The following is a 19,636-nucleotide window of genomic DNA, read 5'->3' on the forward strand; positions in this document are numbered from 1 at the left end:
GACAAATGAGAATTTGTTCACTTCTTGTTTGTTGATTAGTTTCTGCATGCATAAAACTGAATGACAGATCAGCCTAATCAAACATGCATTCACTCATTTATGAACGACTTTGTTTACTGCAAATGAAGTGGGCCAGGACAATCTCCATCCGGCTCCGCCTACATTCACTCAGCAAAACTAGTTCCTGTGTAAAAGCAAAGGGACGGTCATCACCCGGACTACCTGGCAGGCATCTGCGCTGAAAAAGTCATCCCGTGTAAAAGGACCCTAAATCTTTGTGTCATGCTCTGCTCCCTCAGGACCTGTACTTGGCATAACTCAATCTATCAGTTCTGACTGAAGGGATTCTTTAATAATACCAAGCTGACTCTCTTAGGCCAAGTTAAATACCCTTATTGTTTTCATCATCACAGTTCATATTCTAGTGATTGCTTTTTTAAAGGCTTTTTTCACCTCTTGATTTCTCAAACAGTAGATAACAGGGTTTAAAAATGGGGACAGAACACCATAGAGAAAAGACGAAACTTGGACAATGATGAAGGAGCCTCCAGAGTGAGGACGATTGTAGTTGAAAATGCCTGCAATATAAAAGATAGTGACAACTATGAGATGTGAGGAACATGTGGAGAAGACCTTCTGTCTTACTTCCAATGAGCGGATTTTCATGATAGTGGAAATGATATGTATGTAGGAATTCATCACAAGTAGAAAAGGGGACATTCCATAAACTACTGTGACCACTTTTAATAACATTTGGATGCTGTGAATGTTACTGCATGCTGCTTCCAACATTGGGAGGACATCACAGAAGAAATGGTTGATATGATGATCTCCACAGAAAGTCAACTTCAGGATCATGAAAGTATGGAATACGGCATTTAACAGCCCGCAAAAGTAGCACCCGGAAACGAAGCCTGAACAGAAAGTGTTATTCATAATGATGGGATAATGGAGTGGATCACATATGGCCACGTATCGGTCATAAGCCATGGCAGCTAAAAGAAGAGATTCAGATCCTCCAAAACAGACAAAGAAATTGAGCTGTATGAAACATCCATAGAAGGATATCCTCCTGTTCCCGGTGATAGCATTGACCAGCATAGCGGGAAGGGTAACTGAAGAATAACAGATGTCTAGTAAGGATAGACAACTCAAGAAGAAATACATGGGAGTCTGGAGATGGCTGTCCACCTGGATGATGCTGAACACTGCAAAATTACTGATGATGATCATTGTGTAAACGGTGGCCATTAAAACTGAACAAATTACCTGTTTTTCCAAGAATCCAAGTAGAATAAAGTCATTCAACGTTTTATTCTCTGCTTCCATTGAATTGCTTATTCAAATCTGAGGAATAAAAGGGAAATAAAATTATTTCTTGAATGTTCCATGTTGTTGAGAAGCCAATTAAGTCACTTCTTCTTGCTATTGATTTGCTCAATTTAGTGGCAATATTCTCTATGACTGGACTTGTGTTTTCCTCAAGATTATTGGGCATTCAAAAACAAACAAACATTCTGACACTTCAAAACATATATACACAGGGAAAAAACTTGTCTATGCTTAGCTTCAGTATTTTGGCATAAGAAAAAGTCACAAATTTTAGTGCATGTCATGTTCACTCTAAGATTTACAACTATTCTCTCCTCTTCTCATTTTTGAAAAGAGTGTTAGTTTAACCAAGAGCCATCTGCCCAGCAAGTTTGTGACATATTTATCATTTATAAAAAGCAGAATGGTTCAAAGTGTAGCAGGTATATATTTAATTTTCTGTCAAACAGTCCAAGTTATGCCAAATTTATTAATCCATTAATGATCGGAGTACAAATGGTGATTTAATGGACCTAACATTATTTATTAGGTAGTGATAGTGTCAGGATTGGAACTTGCAACATCCTGCAATCCGAGTAGCAACCCTACTTATTGCGCTATTCTGTATCTTCCATGTCTAGTCCACTTCGTGTCTTATTCCTTTTCCAATTAGCCCTCTATATAAAGCTGGCCATGTTCCCCTCCTTCTTTGAGTGGTATTGTGCCCTGTGCTTCTAAACAAGCGATTCTCCCACATACCTGCTCCTCTACAACTGATTGTTCATCTTGTCTACCAGACCTCGGCTATACCTCCAGACAACATTATTTCTTCAACCCTTTGTACTGCGCTGCCATCTTGTGAACCAGATCCCGGCTGCTCCTGGACCCCGATACCTTCCTGGATATTACTACAGCATGTGTCCACATTGTAATTTAGCATGCGTCCATGTAAGGTTCTCAATAAAGAACTGGTCAAGAAACAATGACAAACAACAAGAAAACAAAAACAAAAAGTTCTTGTATAATACATGTGGCCCTGGACAGGTTAAAAGCCTTGTGCCTCCTGATACTCTTACCACAATTGATGCTGCCTGGCTTCAGTTTAAAATTGGCATATGAAACGCCAGTATTAATAAATTCCTCTTATGATTTGAACATGCTTGTTATAGAGTCCGTATGTGGGCACGTGCGAGACTAGCAGAGTAAATGGACAACTGGGTGCTAGATAGTTAGAGTTTTATTGTTTTTTTCTTATTTTTTTGTGCACTTCAAATCTTGTTGCAAAACCAAATAAATACATGCATACCCCAAGTGAAACAACATTGATATATAGACCCTAGACCTGCTCTTTTAAAAAAGGCCTTTTCAGGCTGGATCCTCTAAGTAAATATAGACCCAGAACAAAATCTAAATATATATAGACCTGAGACCGGGTCTTTTAAACAAAGATGTCAGACCAGAGTCCTCCAAAATAAATATAGACCCCAGTCCAATCCAATCCCCTTAAATCAATACAGACCCAAACCATACACCTTTAATACATATAGACCGAGACCCCTGAATAAATACACACCCCATCAGATCCTAAAACAAATTCCAAACCGGACCCCTAAAGCAAATGCATACCCAGGTTAACCGTCCTAAACACATACAGACCACAAACCAGATCCCTAAATTACTACAAATCTTAGACCAGGCTCTGCAAATATTCACAACTTCTTGTTGCTACAGCTTACAATTGTCTTAACTCCTGGCCTGATGGTAAAAATAAAAATAATTACTCAAAGTTCATGTTAGCCAAGCAACTGTGATCAAATAAATTTAATTAAATGGGGAAAAAAATTATGTAAGAAAATTTTTATAGCTACATACTATGTGAACAGAACAGCGGCATTGGCTTTCTTCCATCTTCTTTTCTTTCTTCATATCTGGAGCAAAAGGTTCTTTAGGAACTCCAGAATTTGTACAGAATGTGAGCGATAGATCCACATTCCCACAAAAGTAATGTACATGCAGACCACTACTTAGGAAACTTTTGGGGTGAACAATTATATGATATGGTGTTTAGCACTGGCTGTGAAGAATGTTCTATGAAGAATATGTAATAGATACCTAGAAATTGGTTTCTCTTGATTGAGGAGGAACAAAGACTTATGAAGTTCCATGACAAATCACCCACTGCCACCTTCAAATGCTCAGTATTAAAATTACATAATGACCAAGATTTCTTTGCTGAAGAATTGGGAAGATGTGGTAACACTCATCGCACTAGACCCAGCATTGAGACAAATCCAGATCTCCCTAACCTGGCCAAATATTTGATAAAGGTGAAGTCCAGTCAAAAAGATTATCAGATATTTTATAAACATGTTAGAAAGGATTACTTGAATATAGTCTTTGATATCAGACCATCACTGGTTTCTGGAAGGAGACGACATAATAGTGATCTAAAAACATCTGCACTTCCCAGAGATCTCTGTTATGAGCAATCTGACTTACACCATAAGATAAAACATACTTGCTGGGGTTCTGAAGAGCAGGTAAGTTACATACAACTAATATCTAGTCATAAGAAAACAACATTTTCCAAATTGTGCAGAGGGAATATTCCACATCTTTCAGATATTATCCAATATGTAGACTTGTATTACCAGCTTCAAAGCACTGGTGAGTAGTGAACCTTGTCCTATATAGAGGAAATCATAGAAACTCACCAAGGACCAGGTGGGAACTAGACTCTGAGATGATTTACAATACTCATGGGTTTACTTACTGGATCCCCAAAGTAGTTTTAAATAAAAAACAGATTACTGTTTTGGGAAACAGTTTATTATTGATCTGAAAGGTTCTACATCATTATATTTTCAAATTGCTTTTACCCTTGAAGCAGCTTTCTACTATGCTTCGTGCAATTTTACAAAGCTTTTTAATTTTATCTTCCATTCCCTACTACTCAAATCCTTTAATGCCATCTCCAAAACCTACCCTTTTCCCCTCTGGCTCTACAAGCCATAATAACCCAAGGTCGGAAAAGAACCATTGGCCTGTAGCAACTACCATCCCATTTCCCTTCTTAACATAGATACAAAACCCTTCTCTAAGATGTTAGCCTCTCGCCTTCAGCCACTTATTTCTTCCCCAATTTATATAGAATAGTTTGTGTTTGTCCCTGAATGCGAGGCAAGGGACAATACCATAAGAACCCAGTCTCTTTGGGCAAATCGTGGCCAAGCAAATCTGGGGGTCCCATGTACCTCCTGTCTGTTGACGCAGAATAAACTTTTGCTAGGGTCCACTGGAGGTTCCTGGAGGAGCCCTCGGCTCCGAAATTGGATCATGGGTCTTTACAGCCATCCAACAGACTGGGTACGAGTCAACGGGACATTATCTTCCCAGCTAGAGATCAAGAATGGTCCAAGGCAGGGATGTCCTCTATTACCCTTCCTATATATCCTATTAATGGAGTCACTGGTAAACACTCTCAGAGAAAATCCAGATATACAGGGAATCAAAGTGGGAACCTCAGAACATTAATTAGCATTATTTGCTGATGACCTCTTATTCTACGTGACAAACCCTAGGATAGCTTTGCCAACCATACTAAAGGAATTCAAAAAATTCAGCAATTTTTAAATTAGTATTAGAGATGAGCGAGCACCAAAATGCTCGGGTGCTCGTTACTCGGGACGAAATTATCGCGATGCTCGAGGGTTTGTTTCGAGTAACGAACCCCATTGAAGTCAATGGGCGACCCGAGCATTTTTGTATATCGCCGATGCTCGCTAAGGTTTTCATTTGTGAAAATCGGGGCAATTCAAGAAAGTGATGGGAACGACACAGCAACGGATAGGGCAGGCGAGGGGCTACATGTTGGGCTGCATCTCAAGTTCCCAGGTCCCACTATTAAGCCACAATAGCGGCAAGAGTGGGCCCCCCCCTCCCAACAATTTTTACTTCTGAAAAGCCCTCATTAGCAATGCATACCTTAGCTAAGCACCACACTACCTTCAACAAAGCACAATCACTGCCTGTATGACACTCCGCTGCCACTTCTCCTGGGTTACATGCTGACCAACCCCCCCCCCGCGCACGACCCAGTGTCCACAGCGCACACCAAACTGTCCCTGCCCAGCCTTCAGCTGCCCTCATGCCACGCCACACTCATGTCTATTTATAAGTGCGTCTGCCATGACGAGGAACCGCAGGCACACACTGCAGAGGGTTGGCACGGCTAGGCAGCGACCCTCTTTAAAAGGGGCGGGGCGATAGCCCACAATGCTGTACAGAAGCAATGAGAAATCCAATCCTGTGCCACCTCCATCTGGAGCTGCACACGTGGGCATAGCAATGGGGAACCTATGTGCCACACACTATTCATTCTGTCAAGGTGTCTGCATGCCCCAGTCAGATCGCGTTTTTTTATAAATAGTCACAGGCAGGTACAACTCCGCAATGGGAATTCTGTGTGCACCCACAGCATGGGTGGCTCCCTGGAACCCACCGGCGGTACATAAATATATCCCATTGCAGTGCCCATCACAGCTGAGGTAATGTCGTGCATAATGCAGGTGGGCTTCGGCCCACACTGCATACCCCAGTCAGACTGGGGTTCTTTAGAAGTGGACACATGCAGTTACAACTCCATGTGGACCGACAGCATGGGTGGGTGCCAGGAAGCCACCAGCGGTACATAAATATATCCCATTGCATTGCCCATCACAGCTGAGGTAATGTCGTGCTTAATGCAGGTGGGCTTCGGCCCACACTGCATGCCCCAGTCACACTGGGGTTCTTTAGAAGTGGACACATGCAGTTACAACTCCCTGTGGACCCACGGCATGGGTGGCTCCCTGGAACCCACCGGCGGTACATAAATATATCCCATTGCAGTGCCCTTCACAGCTGATGTAATGTCGTGCTTAATGCAGGTGGGCTTCGGCCCACACTGCATACCCCAGTCAGACTGGGGTTCTTTAGAAGTGGACACATGCAGTTACAACTCCGTGTGGACCGACAGCATGGGTGGGTGCCAGGAAGCCCCCGGCGGTACATAAATATATCCCATTGCATTGCCCATCACAGCTGAGGTAATGTCGTGCTTAATGCAAGTGGGCTTCGGCCCACACTGCATGCCCCAGTCAGACTGGGGTTCTTTAGAAGTGGACACATGCAGTTACAACTCCCTGTGGACCCACGGCATGGGTGGCTCCCTGGAACCCACCGGCGGTACATAAATATATCCCATTGCAGTGCCCATCACAGCTGATGTAATGTCGTGCTTAATGCAGGTGGGCTTCGGCCCACACTGCATACCCCAGTCAGACTGGGGTTCTTTAGAAGTGGACACATGCAGTTACAACTCCGTGTGGACCGACAGCATGGGTGGGTGCCAGGAAGCCACCAGCGGAACATAAATATATCCCATTGCAGTGCCCATCACAGCTGATGTAATGTCGTGCTTAATGCAGGTGGGCTTCGGCCCACACTGCATGCCCCAGTCAGACTGGGGTTCTTTAGAAGTGGACACATGTAGTTACAACTCCGTGTGGACCGACAGCATGGGTGGCTCCCTGGAACCCACTGGCGGTACATAAATATATCCCATTGCAGTGCCCAGCACAGGTGATGTAACGTCAGCTGTAATGCAGGTGGGCAAAAAATTAATTGGATTACACTGTAGGTGAGGGCCCCAAAAAAGTGGTGTACCAAGAGTACTAATGTACCTCAGAAAAATTGCCCATGCCCAACCAAGAGGGCAGGTGAAACCCATTAATCGCTTTCGTTAATGTGGCTTAATTGGTAACTAGGCCTGGAGGCAGCCCAGTTAAAATAAAAATTGGTTGAGGTGAAAGTTTCAACGCTTTAATGAGCATTGAAACGTATAAAAATTGTTTACAAAAATTATATGACTGAGCCTTGTTGGCCTAAGAAAAATTGCCCGTTCGGTGATTATGTGAGGTTTCAGGAGGAGGAGCAGGAGGAGGAGGAGGAATATTATACACAGATTGATGAAGCAAAAAGGTCCCCGTTTTTGATGGTGATAGAGAACGATGCTTCTATCTGCGGGTGCAGCCTACGTATTGCTTAGGTATCGCTGCTGTCCACTGGTGAAGAAGAGAAGTCTGGGGAAATCCAGGCTTTGTTCATCTTGATGAGTGTAAGCCTGTCGGCACTGTCGGTTGACAGGTGGGTACGCTTATCCGTGATGATTCCCCCAGCTGCACTAAACACACTCTCTGACAAGGCGCTAGCCGCAGGACAAGCAAGCACCTCCAGGGCATACAGCGCGAGTTCAGGCCACGTGTCCAGCTTCGACACCCAGTAGTTGTAGGGGGCAGAGGCGTCACCGAGGACAGTCGTGCGATCGGCTACGTACTCCCTCAGCATCATTTTACAGTGCTCCCGCCAACTCAGCCTTGACTCGGGACCGGTGACAGAGTCTTGATGGGGAGCCAGAAAGCTGGCAAAGGCCTTGGATAATTGTCCCCTGCCTGCGCTGTACATGCTGCCTGATCTCTGCGCCTCCCCTGCTACCTGGCCCTCGGAACTGCGCCTTCGGCCACTAGCGCTGTCATATGGGAACTTTAACATCAGTTTGTCCACCAGCGCCCTGTGGTATAGCATCATTCTCGAACCCCTTTCCTCTTCGGGAATGAGAGTGGAAAGGTTCTCCTTATACCGTGCGTCAAGCAGTGTGTACACCCAGTAATCCGTAGTGGCCAGAATGCGTGTAACGTGAGGGTCACGAGAAAGGCATCCTAACATGAAGTCAGCCATGTGTGCCAGGGTATCTGTACGCAACACATGGCTGTACTCACTAGGAAGATCACTTTCAGGATCCTCCTCCTCCTCCTCCTCCTCCTCCTCCTCCTCTGGCCAAACACGCTGAAAGGATGACAGGCAAGCAGCATGTGTACCCTCAGCAGTGGGCCAAGCTGTCTCTTCCCCCTCCTCCTCATGCTCCTCCCCCTCCTCCTCCTCCTCTGGCCATACACGCTGAAAGGATGACAGGCAAGCAGCATGTGTACACTCAGCAGTGGGCCAAGCTGTCTCTTCCCCCTCCTCCTCAACGCGCTGAGATATAGACATGAGGGTGCTCTGACTATCCAGCGACATACTGTCTTCCCCCGCCTCCGTTTCCGAGTGCAAAGCGTCTGTCTTTATGCTTTGCAGGGAACTTCTCAAGAGGCATAGCAGAGGAATGGTGATGCTAATGATTGCAGCATCCCCGCTCAGCATCTGGGTAGACTCCTCAAAGTTTCCAAGGACCTGGCAGATATCTGCCAACCAGGCCCACTCTTCTGTAAATAATTGAGGAGGCTGACTCCCACTACGCCGCCCATGTTGGAGTTGGTATTCCACAATAGCTCTACGCTGCTCATAGAGCCTGGCCAACATGTGGAGCGTAGAGTTCCACCGTGTGGGCACGTCGCACAGCAATCAGTGCACTGGCAGATTAAACCGATGTTGCAGGGTCCGCAGGGTGGCAGCGTCCGTCTTGGAGTTGCGGAAATGTGCGCTGACCCGGCGCACCTTTCCGAGCAGTTATGACAAGTGTGGGTAGCTTTTCAGAAAGCGCTGAACCACCAAATTAAAGACATGGGCCAGGCATGGCACGTGCGTGAGGCTGCCGAGCTGCAGAGCCTCCACCAGATTACGGCCGTTGTCACACACGACCATGCCCGGTTGGAGGCTCAGCGGCGCAAGCCAGCGGTCGGTCTGCTCTGTCAGACCCTGCAGCAGTTCGTGGGCCATGTGCCTCTTCTCTCCTAAGCTGAGTAGTTTCAGCACGGCCTGCTGACGCTTGCCCACCGCTGTGCTGCCATGCCGCGCGACACCGACTGCTGGCGACGTGCTGCTGACACATCTTGATTGCGAGACAGAGGTTGCGTAGGAGGAGGAGGAGGGTGGTTTAGTGGAGGAAGCATACACCGCCGCAGATACCACCACCGAGCTGGGGCACGCAATTCGGGGGGTGGGTAGGACGTGAGCGGTCCCAGGCTCTGACTCTGTCCCAGCCTCCACTAAATTCACCCAATGTGCCGTCAGGGAGATATAGTGGCCCTGCCCACCTGTGCTTGTCCACATGTCTGTTGTTAAGTGGACCTTGGCAGTAACCGCGTTGGTGAGGGCGCGTACAATGTTGCGGGAGACGTGATCGTGCAGGGCTGGGACGGCACATCGGCAAAAGTAGTGGCAACTGGGAACCGAGTAGCGCGGGGCTGCCACCGCCATCATGCTTTTGAAAGCCTCCGTTTCCACAAGCCTATACGGCTGCATCTCCAGGCTGATCAATTTGGCAATGTGCACGTTTAACGCTTGAGCGTGCGGGTGCGTGGCGGCGTACTTGCGCTTGCGCTCAAACAGTGGCGCTAGCGACGTCTGGACGCTGCGCTGAGAGACATTGCTGGATGGGGCCGAGGACAGCGGAGGTGAGGGTGTGGGTGCAGGCCAGGAGACGGTAGTGCCTGTGTCCTCAGAGGGGGGTTGGATTTCAGTGGCAGGTTGGGGCACAGGGGGAGAGGCAGTGGTGCAAACCGGAGGCGGTGAACGGCCTTCGTCCCACCTTGTGGGGTGCTTGGCCATCATATGCCTGCGCATGCTGGTGGTGGTGGCTCCCCAGCTGATCTTGGCGCGACAAAGGTTGCACACCACTGTTCGTCGGTCGTCAGTCGTCTCTGTGAAAAACTGCCACACCGTAGAGCACCTTGACCTCTGCAGGGTGGCATGGCACGAGGGGGCGCTTTGGGAAACAGTTGGTGGATTATTCCGTCTGGCCCTGCCTCTACCCCTGGCCACCGCACTGGCTCGGCCTGTGCCCACACCCTGACTTGGGCCTCCGCGTCCTCGCCCGCGTCCACGTCCTATAGGCCTACCCCTACCCCTCAGCATGGTGTATTACCAGTAGTGCAGAAACAGAACGCTGTAATTAAATGTGCCGCTTATTGGCCTGTGGTTGGAGGCTGACTTCGCTTACGGAACGCCAGGAAATAATTTTGCGCAAGCCTGCTGTAACACTTAGCTGGCTGCGTATGAATTAGGAGGACTACTACACCCAGTACAGACCCAGAACACTGAGGACAGTCACAGGCAGCCCAAATAGATTTTTTTCCCCAAATGTTTTTGCAATGGCCCACTGCCTATATTCAATAAATATGTCTTCTGTCCCTGCCTCACAATATATGTGTTCTGTCCCTGCCTCACAATATATGTTTTCTGTCCCTGCCTAACCACCACTTCTGGCCCTGGAGTATTACTGCAGGGCGCAATGCTCTGCACGGCCGATATACAAAAAAAAAAAAATGTGCAACACTGCAAAAAGCAGCCTCCACAGTACTGCACACGGTTAGATGTGGCCCTAAGAAGGACCGTTGGGGTTCTTGAAGCCTAAAATACTCCTAACACTCTCCCTATAGCAACTCCACCAAGACAGCACTTTCCCTGAACTATGTCAGAACGCATCTGTGGCGAGCCGCGGGAGGGGCCGATTTTTATACTCGGGTGACACCTGATCTCGCCAGCCACTCACTGCAGGGGGGTGGTATAGGGCTTGAATGTCGCAGGGGGAAGTTGTAATGCCTTCCCTGTCTTTCTATTGGCCAGAAAAGCGCGCTAACGTCTCAGAGATGAAAGTGAAAGTAACTCGAACATCGCGTGGTACTCGTCACGAGTAACGAGCATCTCGAACACGCTAATACTCGAACGAGTATCAAGCTCGGACGAGTACGTTCGCTCATCTCTAATTAGTATCCATAAATCCAAGATTCTTAACTAAACTCTCCCGGGAGAAGAGGTCGCTCACTTAAAGTACACGTTCCCTCTTCAATGGTGGGAGGATTTTAATAAATTTTTGGGAATTTCTTTAACAGCTGATCTGAATCAGCTTTTTGTCCTTGGCTGGAGCATTGTTCCAATACCTACAACTTTATAATTATATACACTCCCTAGGCTTAATATCATGACTACTTGTTGCATTGTCACAATTGGAAAATCTTTCATCCAAAACACAGACAGTTGGAGTCTCTCTGGTCTACTGAATTTTGGTGGCAGAGGAAATGTGAGACAATGTACGGGGTTGATTGTATGATGTACGAGCTTCAGACTGGGTTGGGAAAAGGAATTGGGTAGATCCTTCACTGAAGAGCTCTGGGCCAAGTCTTTTGCATTGACACATAAATTCTCCATAAACCTGTAAATTTCAAGAGCTCAACTACAAACTTTTATTCAAGTGGTATAGAAACCCAACTCTTGTCTATGACCCCAGGTCCTGTTAAGAGAGTTAAAAGTAGTGTACTCTAAATTTTCTTTTTGGCAATGCGACAAATTATTCCAAAGCTCTAGAGATCAACATCGCCTCCCACAAGACTGATGTGGTTGGATGCTCTGGACTCATTATGTACATAGAGCTTAGTGCAAATGATAACTAGAAATTTACAAGATTTTATGCCACCTGGGCATCTTGGATGCTGCTCCACCTATATCCCGACCTGATTAATTGGCTACTTACTGGTCTTAAAACTTAAACTTATCACATTTTATAAAAATATCCTCATTCAAAATTTAATCACTGCGGCATAAGATGTTCTTTCCCAAACTTTCCCTCTCTTTCCTATTCTTCTTTCTCTCCCTCTCCCCATAATATTCTCCCTTTAATTTGGATACTATAGCGTTATGGTCTCAGCCACAATAGCTTCTGTGGGGTTTACTCGCAGATCATATATGGTCGGTGCTTAGGATGGCATGTCGACTCGACAGAATGTACCGCAGAGTTTTCAATATGAATTCCACCTCAGAAAACCGTGTTAAAATCCATGGCTTTTTGCGATGTTTTCTTACATGGTTCTGCACGCAGAACTTGCCCTGTCAATGGTATATGTCTGTTCTTTTTAGTTTATGCACCATTTCATGGGAATTATTCATGTGGACTTTGCCCATTGCCCTCGCTGAAAATTGGAGCCATAGATTTTTACACATTTTTTGGGCAGAATTCATGCAGAAAATTCTGTGGTGAATTCCACCTTGTTAACATACCCTAACAATGCCCCAGAGAAAATATTCACAAGCATAATAACCAGGTAACAGAGGCCAAATAAAAAGTTCACTATGGTCATAACCTGTAGAGCCAATCCATCTGTTTGGTGATAATGGGGGGTTCCCTGTCCTGTTGGAAGATGAAACTTGAGATTTTCTGTTCCAGCTGTGGCAGAAGCCATATCTGTACACCTCCAGGTACAAAATCCCCATGATTGTTTCTTCATGGAAAAAGAGACTGTACACTTTCCTACAGATCATAGTGCAAGACACATTCACATTGGGTGATCATGCATATTCTCTATATATGCTCTTCTTTTAACCCCTGCTCACCCACTTGAGATCATCTGCAACAAGAGCAGCATTAGGCTCTGAGCAAGAGGGGAAGGTTTGGTTCTCCGTACCTTGTTGAAATAAAAAGGGGGAAAGTGAGTGTCTGCAATACTCTATGTGCGTTTGTCTTTGACTGTTACAGCCACAAGGTGGAGGCAGAGGAGCTTGCTATACAAGTATACAACTCGCAAAGCCAGATGGGAGTTACAGTGTTGTAATTGTTTTGTATGAGATGTTATGCAAATTGCATCTATGGTGATACGGTTATTTTTATTTGAAGAAAATTGGTGATCCAGTACCTGCTAAGACAGGAAAACACTGGGACTAGATAATACCGTAGTGACTATGTTGTAAATTTATTGACAATTGTACAATACTGTGTCGTAAAAGGCAGGTTTGCAGAACGCTCCATGTTGGTGAGTTATGAGACGTTCACAGGAAAAATGGTGGGGGGCAGGGTGTTGTTCAGAAAACTGCCAGACAGATTGTTAATGAGTGTGAAGGCAGGGAGGCTGTTAAAACATGTCAAGCACTGTTTAAAAAGTGCTGGTATGAATACAAAAGGTTGCTTCGACAGTCGTGCAAGTGGGAATATGCCATGTCTTGGCTTCTGAGGTCAGACTCGGTTTCTACTTACAAAACCATGCTTTTTAATCTCAGTAAGAATGAATAACTGCTTGTGTAGTGAGTATTTGCTGTTTGTAAGCATATTAAGTGAAATATAGTAGGTGCAAAGTGAAAAATTGGATAGCAGATTGTGATGAAGGAAAAATGAAGAGAACTAAAGTGTATGTGTTATATTGCAAGATTATTAGACTTCAACTGTGAGCAAAAATGTTCAAACAACTAGCCAAATTTAAAGAGGTGGAGCTAGATGATGTAAGTAAGGAGATTATGCAATGGGTTTGCCCCTCCTGAATTTGGAAAGGAGGGGGTGAAAGCAAGGTAGAGTCGAAAAACAGATGCTGATAGCAAAATCCTGGGCTGTATGGAAAGCTAAATTAAAGTGCCTCAGGAAAACTGAATAGATAAAAAAGGGATAATTATGATGAGTGCATTTTAAACAGAATCAAATTAATAACAAATGTACTTAAAGGGTATAACATTTCCAGTGTGGGTAAATTTATGGTGTCAGAGGCCTGTCCCATTAGGGCAGATATACTTACAGTGATACAAGTAGAAATTGAATATGTCCCAAATGGTATTAGGGGTATTAGGCCTTTCATGAGCAAGCAGTTAACCACGATTTGTGCAGTATGGTTACTGATTGTAAATTCTTCCCCTATCCTACAACAAGCTTTGCGCAGGTTCTATGTTATCATGAGGCCGGTCAGGGACCACAGGCGGCAGTGGCGCGGTTTGCCGTGGCGTTCTGGGATGGTGTTGCACCCACGTTCGGGTCGGCTGTGCTCCGATTTGCAGGCGTGGCATGTGGCATGCGCGGCCGTGCGCACACGCTTTCCTGCCATGAGAGGCGCACGCGCTCTACCTTTGTGAGTTATAGTAGTTGGCTGGGAGATTAAGTCAGCTGCCTTGATTGGTCTCTGCCCAAGGGGCGGAGACTCCTGAATATAGTCTGGCAGCTGCTGATAGCAGTTGCCAGTTATTTGTTCCGTTCCCTGTGTGTCTGACTTCGGTCCTGCTCCAGTGTAAGTTACCTTGTCTCGATCCAGCTCTGCCTGTGTTTTGTGGTTTTCCTATCATGTTGGTTTATTCCATCGGCCTAGCCTGTCGGTACTAGTGAGTTGTCATCTGCATAGGTACAGTGGTTCCTTCCTGTCCTGCCACTAGGCAGCGTAGGGTCAGTGTTGGTGGCCTGGACCTGTCCACCTTTGGGGGTACCTTCAGGAAGGGACATTGGCGTGGGTGAGGGTCAGGGAGTCCTGCGCTGTGCGTACCTGTGCACTCTACTAGTACTGTAACATAATACCTGTCCCAGAAAATATTTTTCTGTGTTTTTTTGAGGTGGGATTCATGGTGTGAATGGAGTCCTACAATACGATTACCGGTCAGATTTGTGACGTGGCCGGGATGGTTCAGGTCCTGTCGAGGCGTCTCAGCCATCAGGAGCAGCGGTTGGTTCTGCCCGCTTATCCAGTACCTGAACCTAAATGTCCATTACCCGAGATGTTCTTGGGGGCCGGAAAAAATTCTTCGTCGTCTGGGCGGCTTTTAAGTTATTTTTTCGCTTGCGGTCTCATTTTTCTGGGTCCAAGCCCCAGCAGGTGGGAATTGCTATGTCTCTGCTCAGAGAAGAGCCTTAGTCATGGGCCTATAATTAACCATCTGATTGCACTTGTCTGCAGTCGGTAGACTCTTTTTCATTGAGCTCGGGAATATTTTTGATGATCCCGATCGTGCAGGTTATGCAGTCAGTAAGTTGTTGGCCCTACACCAGGGGCACCAGTTGGCAGAAGAATATATTTCTAGTTTCAGGCAGTATTCAGGTGAATCTACATGGAATGACTGTGCGCTCAAAGATTTGTTTTTGGTAGGCCTGTCTGACGCAGTAAAAGATCTATTGCTGTCCCATCCATCACTCTCTACTTTGAATCAGGCTATGAAATTGGCAGTCAGAGCTGATCGTAGACTCAGGTCTAGAAGGGAAGCTAAGCTAGAGTACCGGAAAAAACATGGTGCTAAGTCTCTGGTGACTTCTACAGCCTGTACCCCATTGTCAACCCCCGTAGCTGATGGTATGGAAGTGGACCGGTTGAATCCTGAAGAACGGAGGCAGTTCTGGGTCACAAACCAACTCTGTTTCTACTGCGGCAAGGCTGGTCATCGCATCGCGTCCTGTCAGGAAAAGGCGGATACGGAAGCAGCAGGAAAACTTCAGCTCCTAGGTGACTGTTGGGAGGGTCATCTAGGAGGTCAGGTACTCCCTAAATTACTGGTGCCTTGTAGTGTGTCTTACAAGGCTTTTCACAAGGTGAGACAGGCATTTATTGATTCTGGGTCAGCCGCAAACCTTATCCATTTGCAGTTCGTAAGACCACTGTTATCAGGTTTTACCACAATAGGTTTGCCAATCCACTTTACCAGTATCAATGCAACCCCTCTGTCCTCAGGGGTAGTGCATTGGAGGACACCAGAACTTTGGTTCATGGTGGGCGCATTACATTCGGAGGTTATTTCGTTTCTGGTCATGGAGAAGATGTCCGTGGATATCGTTCTCGGATTGCCGTGGCTAAGGACGTACAATCCTCAGTTTGATTTGACTACTCTTGAGCTAGTTCAGTGGGGAGGGTCTTGTCAGGATCGTCTAGTGCGTGTTACATTGTGCTCCACCGATACTGTTAGTATTCCGGACTATTTGCGGGATTTTCAAGATGTGTTCTCTAAGAAGCTTTCTGAGGTATTACCCCCACACCGCGAATGGGATTGTAGGATTGATCTGGTCCCGGATAGTCCCATCCCTAAGGGGGCCATATCTAATCTGTCAGATCAGGAGCATGAGGCTCTTAAGTCCTATATTTCAGAGGCTTTAGTCATATCAGACCATCAAAGTCACCAGCTGGAGCAGGCCTATTTTTTGTTGAAAAGAAAGATGGTTTTTTGCGGCTTTGCGTCGATTATTGGGCTTTAAACAAGATCACCATAAATAATCAGTGCTCGCTCCCCCTGATCCCTGATCTGTTGAATCAGGTGGTGGGAGCACGCTGGTTCTCTAAGCTTGACCTTCGGGGGGCTTATAATCTTATACGTATTAAGTCTGGTGACGAGTGGAAGACCGCGTTCAACACCCCGTTGGGGCACTTTGAGTGTCTGGTTATGCCCTTCAGGTTATGCGGTTTTTCATTGGTTTATGAACGCAGTTTTCCACGATTATCTAGGGGTTTTTATGGTTGTCTATTTGGACAACATTTTGGTGTACTCGTCGGATTGGGAAAGGCATGTCAGACATCTCCATTTAGTTTTAGAGTGGCTACGGGAGTACCAATTGTATGTTAAATTGGAGAAGTGTTCATTTGGGGTCAAACGCGTGTTATTCCTTGGGTATATTGTTATTCCAACTGATGTGTGTATGGAGTCAGACAAGGTTGCGGCAATCGCACAATGGTCTAAACTAGATAATTTAAAGGCTCTTCAGCACTTTCTTGGGTTTGCCAACTTTTACAGAAAAGTTATCAGACATTTTTTAGTGATTGCGCAACCGCTGACTGATCTCATGAAAAAAGGAGCGAACGTGACGTTGTGGTCTCCGGAAGCTTCAGAGGCGTTTGAGCAAGTTAAGAGGGCTTTTTCCAGCGTGCCAGTGCTTGCTCAGCTGGACCCTCAGAAGCCCTTTTTTGTGGAGGTAGATGCTTCGGAGGTTGGGTTGAGGGCAGTCCTCTCCCAGGAATTTGGGGAGCCGTTCAGTGTATAGTCCATGTGCCTTCTTTTCCCGTAAATTTAGTAGTGCCGAGCGCAACTACAATGTTGGGAACAGGGAACTGTTGGCAATAAAATGGGCATTTGAGGAATGGCGTCATCTTCTGGAGGGGGCTCGACACCATGTGACAGTCTTCACCGATCACAAGAACTTAGTGTATCTTGAGAATGCTAAGTGTCTTAGGCCCGCTACGGATTCTACATGTAGAATCTGCAGCGGGTCCCTCCTGCCCCGCGGACATGAGCGCTGAAAATACAAATAAATGAGAATAAACTTACCTCCGATCCGCTCCGTTTCTTCTCTTCGCGGCGGCGTCATCTTCTCTCGTCGCGGCCGGATCTTCATTCTTCGGCTCCGCGGATGTGCACGATGACGTCGGTGACGTGCCCCGCGCATGCGCCGGGCCGAAGCAAAATGATCCGGCCGCGGCTGAGAGAGGATGGCGCGGCGCCGAAGAGAAGAACCGGAGCGGGTAAGTAAAATGTGATTTTTGTGTCCCGCAGATCCGGACGGCTTCCATAGGCTTCAATAGAAGCCCGCGGGAGCCGTCCCCGCGGGAGACCCGCATGAAAATGGAGCATGGTCCGGATTTTTTCATGCTCCATTTTTTTTAAAATCACTTTTATTGACGATCCGCGGGTATTTATCTACCCGCGGGTGGTCAATGCATCCCTATGGGGTGCGGATCCGCGTGCGGGAGAAGAGTTAAAATCCGCTGTGGATTTTAATTCTTCTTTTCCCCGTGGACATGAGCCCTTAATACGTGGCAAGCCAGGTAGGCGTTTTTCTTCTCGAGATTCAATTTTACAGTCACGTACCTGCCGGGAGATAAAAATGTGAAAGCTGACTCCCTCTCCCGCAGTTTTGGGACTCCGGAGGTTAAGAACTCTTCTCCGGAAAGCATCCTCCCACCCGGTGTCGTGGTGGCAGCCCTGACACGGAACCTTCCGGCTCAGCTTCAGGAATATCAACAAGAAGCCCTGGAGGGGGTTCCAGCGGGGAAGTTATTTGTACCGATGTCTCTGCTGTTGTTGGTTCAGGAAGAGTCTCATTCCTCCGTTTTTGCAGGGCATCCGGGGGTCTAGGGGACTCTTGAACTATGTTCCCGATTCTACTGGTTCGGGAGTTTGTAAATCGGTGTTCAGCTTGTGCACATGGTAAGAGTCACCGTAAGAGCCCTAAAGGACTGTTAATGCCGCTGTCAGTACCTGGTAGTCCATGGTCGCACGTGTCCATGGATTTTGTCACTGACCTGCCTCTGTCACAAGGTTGTTCCACCATTTTGGTAGTTGTTGACAGGCTCTCGATAATGGCCCATTTTCTTGCTTTGGAAAAATTACCGTCTGCTCCTGAATTAGCGAAGATTTTCATTACCGTCTGCCTCCTCAATTATTTACAGAAGAGTGGGCCTGGTTGGCAGCCATCTGCCAGGTCCTTGGAAACTTTGAGGAGTCTACCCAGATGGTGAGCGGGGATGCTGCAATCATTAGCGTCACCATTCCTCTGCTATGCCTCTTGAGAAGTTCCCTGCAAAGCATAAAGGCAGACGCTTTGCAATCGGAAACGGAGGCGGGGGAAGACAGTATGTCGCTGGATAGTCAGAGCACCCTCATGTCTATATCTCAGCTCGTTGAGGAGGAGGGGGAGGAGCATGAGGAGGAGGGGGAAGAGACAGCTTGGCCCACTGCTGATGGTACACATGCTGCTTGCCTGTCATCCTTTCAGCGTGTATGGCCAGAGGAGGAGGAGGAGGAGGGGGAGGAGCATGAGGAGGAGGGGGAAGAGACAGCTTGGCCCACTGCTGAGGGTACAGATGCTGCTTGCCTGTCATCCTTTCAGCGTGTATGGCCAGAGGAGGAGGAGGATCCTGAAAGTGATCTTCCCAGTGAGGACAGCCATGTGTTGCGTACAGGTACCCTGGCACACATGGCTGACTTCATGTTAGGATGCCTTTCTCGTGACCCTCGCGTTACACGCATTCTGGTCACCACGGATTACTGGGTGTACACACTGCTCGACCCACGGTATAAGGAGAGCCTTTCCACGCTCATTCCCGAAGAGGAAAGGGGCTTGAGAATGATGCTATACCACAGGGCGCTGGTGGACAAACTGATGGTAAACTTCCCATCCGACAGCGCTAGTAACCGAAGGCGCATTTCCACGGCCCAGGTAGCAGGGGAGGCGCAGAGATCAGGCAGCATGAACAGCGCAGGCAGGGGAACATTATCCAAGGCCTTTGCCAGCTTTATGGCTCCCCAGCAAGACTGTGTCACCGCTCCCCAGTCAAGGCTGAGTTGGCGGGAGCACTGTAAAAGGATGGTGAGGGAGTACGTAGCCGATCGCACGAACGTCCTCGGTGACGCTTCTGCCCCCTACAACTACTGGGTGTCGAAGCTGCACACGTGGCCTGAACTCGCGCTGTATGCCCTGGAGGTGCTTGCTTGTCCTGCGGCTAGCGTCTTGTCAGAGAATGTGTTTAGTGTGGCTGGGGGAATCATCACGGATAAGCGTACCCACCTGTCAACCGACAGTGCCGACAGGCTTACACTCATCAAGATGAACAAAGCCTGGATTTCCCCAGACTTC

At 47.1% G+C, this 19,636-nt stretch overlaps 1 protein-coding gene across 1 annotated transcript; it reads right to left on the reverse strand.

The window, feature by feature from the left end:
• Window positions 1-414: 414 nt before the first annotated feature.
• Window positions 415-1,329, reverse strand: LOC136571746 (olfactory receptor 5V1-like). The gene has a single exon (XM_066572379.1). The coding sequence runs from the start codon at window positions 1,327-1,329 to the stop codon at window positions 415-417; it is 915 nt and encodes a 304-aa protein (XP_066428476.1).
• Window positions 1,330-19,636: the final 18,307 nt, after the last annotated feature.

The sequence above is a fragment of the Eleutherodactylus coqui genome, chromosome 6 (genome assembly GCF_035609145.1).
Source record: "Eleutherodactylus coqui strain aEleCoq1 chromosome 6, aEleCoq1.hap1, whole genome shotgun sequence".
Taxonomy (NCBI): domain Eukaryota; kingdom Metazoa; phylum Chordata; class Amphibia; order Anura; family Eleutherodactylidae; genus Eleutherodactylus; species Eleutherodactylus coqui.